The following is a 2,676-nucleotide window of genomic DNA, read 5'->3' as shown; positions in this document are numbered from 1 at the left end:
GCGTGTAAGGGGGGTTGGGGGAGGGAGACAGGAGGGCGTCGGGCTAGCTCCATCAGAGCCCCAGGAGCCATCCCCCGCCGTAACGCTGCGCCCGCTCCCCCTCCCTCTGCCTACCTGATCGGAGTCAAAGACCCGCTTGCCGTCAAAAACCGTCTCCTCCTGTCGCACTGGGCGGGTGCCGCACGCGATCATCACTTTCTCGGCCGTGAGCAAGGTCTTGGGCAGGGAGGCCTCCCGGTGCTTGTAGATCCCTTTCCGCTCCTGTTCCGGGTCCGTCAACAGGACGGCCAGCTTGACGTGGGCGTCATTCGCGCCATTTTCCAAAAAGCGGGCCGTGCCTGTGAAGATGGAGGAACGAAAGCCGGGCAAGGACGAGGGCTGTGAGGACGGGGCGAGCGCAGAGGGAGCGCGGGCACGGATCTCCCGGTCTCGGAGGTCTTGAGACCAGAGAGAGAGGAGGGAACGAAGGACGTCGCCCACGTCCTCCCCGCGCTAGGAAGGCAGTCAGGACCCGCTCGACGGCCGCGGACAACGCATCATCCCACCGTCCAAGCTCTTCGACCATGCCCATCGATCCCAGAACCAACGGCACGACCGCTTCCATCCATTCACCCGCCTTCTCCCCCCCCTCCCTCCCCCACCAAAGCCCCGAATCGAAACGCCTCGTACCCGTGACCAAATGCACCCCATTCCTCCGCATCTGATGCCGCGTCACCTCTGCCTCCACGTCCTCCACCTTCTGCACCCGCTGCAAGATCTCGTTCATGGACGACCGGCGGGAGGACGTGAACGTGGATTTTCCGTAGAAGCCCTGGTGCCGGTACCCGGTCAAGTGCAGGACGGCCTCCCTGAACGTCTTGCTCGGGATGGTGCCTGGTCCCGAGGGCATGATTGTGTGCGCAAATGAGGTGGAGAGGAGTGGATTGAGTACATACGAGGCGCTGTCTTCCCTCTTTGCCCCCGCCCAGCCCTCCCCACTCCAACAGGACCAGGACGACGCAGGACTCGACCAAGGTCCTCCGTGCCGACATCGAAGATACCCCAAGGCGGACACGGCGATTTCTTACCTGTGTGCACGCACACACCGCCCATTTGGCTGTTCTTGTCTATCATGGCCACCCTGCGTCCTCGTTTCACGCTGTCGATCGCGCATTTTTGCGCAGCAGGGCCCGACCCAATCACGATCAGGTCATAGTGAGCCGAGGGGGGGAAATTATAGAAGCCGGCCCCGCCAGTGCTACTTAGAGCACGGCATTGGAGGGGGGAAGAGGGCAGGGAAGAGGAAGGTGCGTGGGAGGAAGACGGGGAGGTGGGGCACAGGGCATGACTGCGAGGCTGCCGGAGGAGAAAGCGCCGTAGATACCACATGCTTAAGAGCTGGATTTTAGCACGTCCAGCGAGCGCTATGAGGATACGTGCAAGACGCATGAAGAGAAGAATAAGTTAGGCGTGAATTTAGGGACTTTACGCCATCTGCGGGCCTTGCACCAAGGACGACGCGAGCCTTTCACAATCGACGATGATGGAGGATGAAAGGACATTGCGATAGGGATGCCGATTACGCGCCAACAGGGCTCGAATGCAGTGCTCCATCACCATTGCTTGTCAGCTCCGTCTCAAGAGAATTATGTTGCAAAGTTGGCAAAGACGGCCCTGAAATTAAATCTCTCATGCGGTATTTTAGCACAACAGGACAAAAGGAATCGGCAAGTGTAGGAGAAGAGAATCTGAAGCGTTCATCATCTCCGCAAATTGAATCTTCTGGCAGTCCAGGCGCATAGAAACGCATTAAATAAGTTCGTAGGATCTGCACATGCATGAATCGCGCGGCGTCCCATGGATTTTTCATCTTTGCAAACCGATTAAATTGCTTCCGAAGGGAGGGCGAAGTAACGGTCGGGGGAATGACGCCATCCTCTCATTCCTGAGAACGCAGACAAGTCGAGCCTGAAAAATGTGCTTACACAGTCGAGATACACCCTGCTTCCATGAAGTGGACTATTTGACTGAAAAATGATGGGTCGCCAGGGTTTAATTCTCACGTTTGTACTTCTTGCGGCCGACAGGCATCTGCATCACGGGAAAAAGTAGGACAGGATACTCACTCCCTCGATAATCAATCTCGTTCGATCCACAGGGCCTACAGCCAATATGATTCCTCTATTCCGACCCGCACATCACCGCCTCCTTCGTCTCTTGGCCCATATTTCACGCACCTCCTCATCTACCTCCTCTTCCACGTCCTCCTCCCCTCCTTTTTCCACCTCCTCCCCTCCTGCACCTTCTTCTCCCTCCCCCTCCATCCTCGCTCATCTGTCATCTTCTGGCATTGGCCACATCACGCTTAATCGGCCCTCGGCCCTGAATGCCCTCACTCTGGAAATGGTCCGCTCTTTGATGACCCTCTTTTCCCCGACCTCCGCCAGTTCGTCCTCCTCGATCCCCTCCCCCTCTCCATCCGCCTGGGCCGCTGGGCTCGGCAAAACAATGCCGTTGGACGAGCAAGGGGCACCAATAAACCTGATCGTCATGAGGGGGGCGGGAGGGAAGGCTTTCTGTGCGGGCGGTGACGTGGTGAGTGTCCGGGCCGCGGTCCTGGCGGGGGGGATGAAGTGCGCGGGGGAAAAGGGCCACGCGGCCGCCGATTTCTTCCGGGAAGAATACCAGCTCAACAAC

The 2,676-nt window shown here is 58.4% G+C and overlaps 1 protein-coding gene across 1 annotated transcript in view; it reads right to left on the bottom strand.

Moving 5' to 3' along the window:
• NGA_0545300 (soluble pyridine nucleotide transhydrogenase stha) overlaps nt 1–889 on the bottom strand; it is a gene marked incomplete at both ends in the record, with an annotated part of 1,377 nt that extends 488 nt beyond the window's left edge. The window contains 2 exons of the mRNA XM_005855877.1: nt 115–437; nt 670–889. Of these exons, the coding sequence (XP_005855939.1) occupies nt 115–437; nt 670–889 (543 nt within the window). The remainder of the gene's footprint in view (nt 1–114; nt 438–669) is intronic.
• Between the last annotated feature and the right edge of the window lie 1,787 nt (nt 890–2,676).

This window comes from Nannochloropsis gaditana, assembly GCF_000240725.1.
Source record: "Nannochloropsis gaditana CCMP526 unplaced genomic scaffold scaffold077, whole genome shotgun sequence".
In the NCBI taxonomy this organism is placed as follows: Eukaryota; class Eustigmatophyceae; order Eustigmatales; family Monodopsidaceae; genus Microchloropsis; species Microchloropsis gaditana.
The sequence above is the reverse complement of the archived record's forward strand: the minus strand, read 5'-3'. Positions and strand labels throughout refer to the sequence as shown.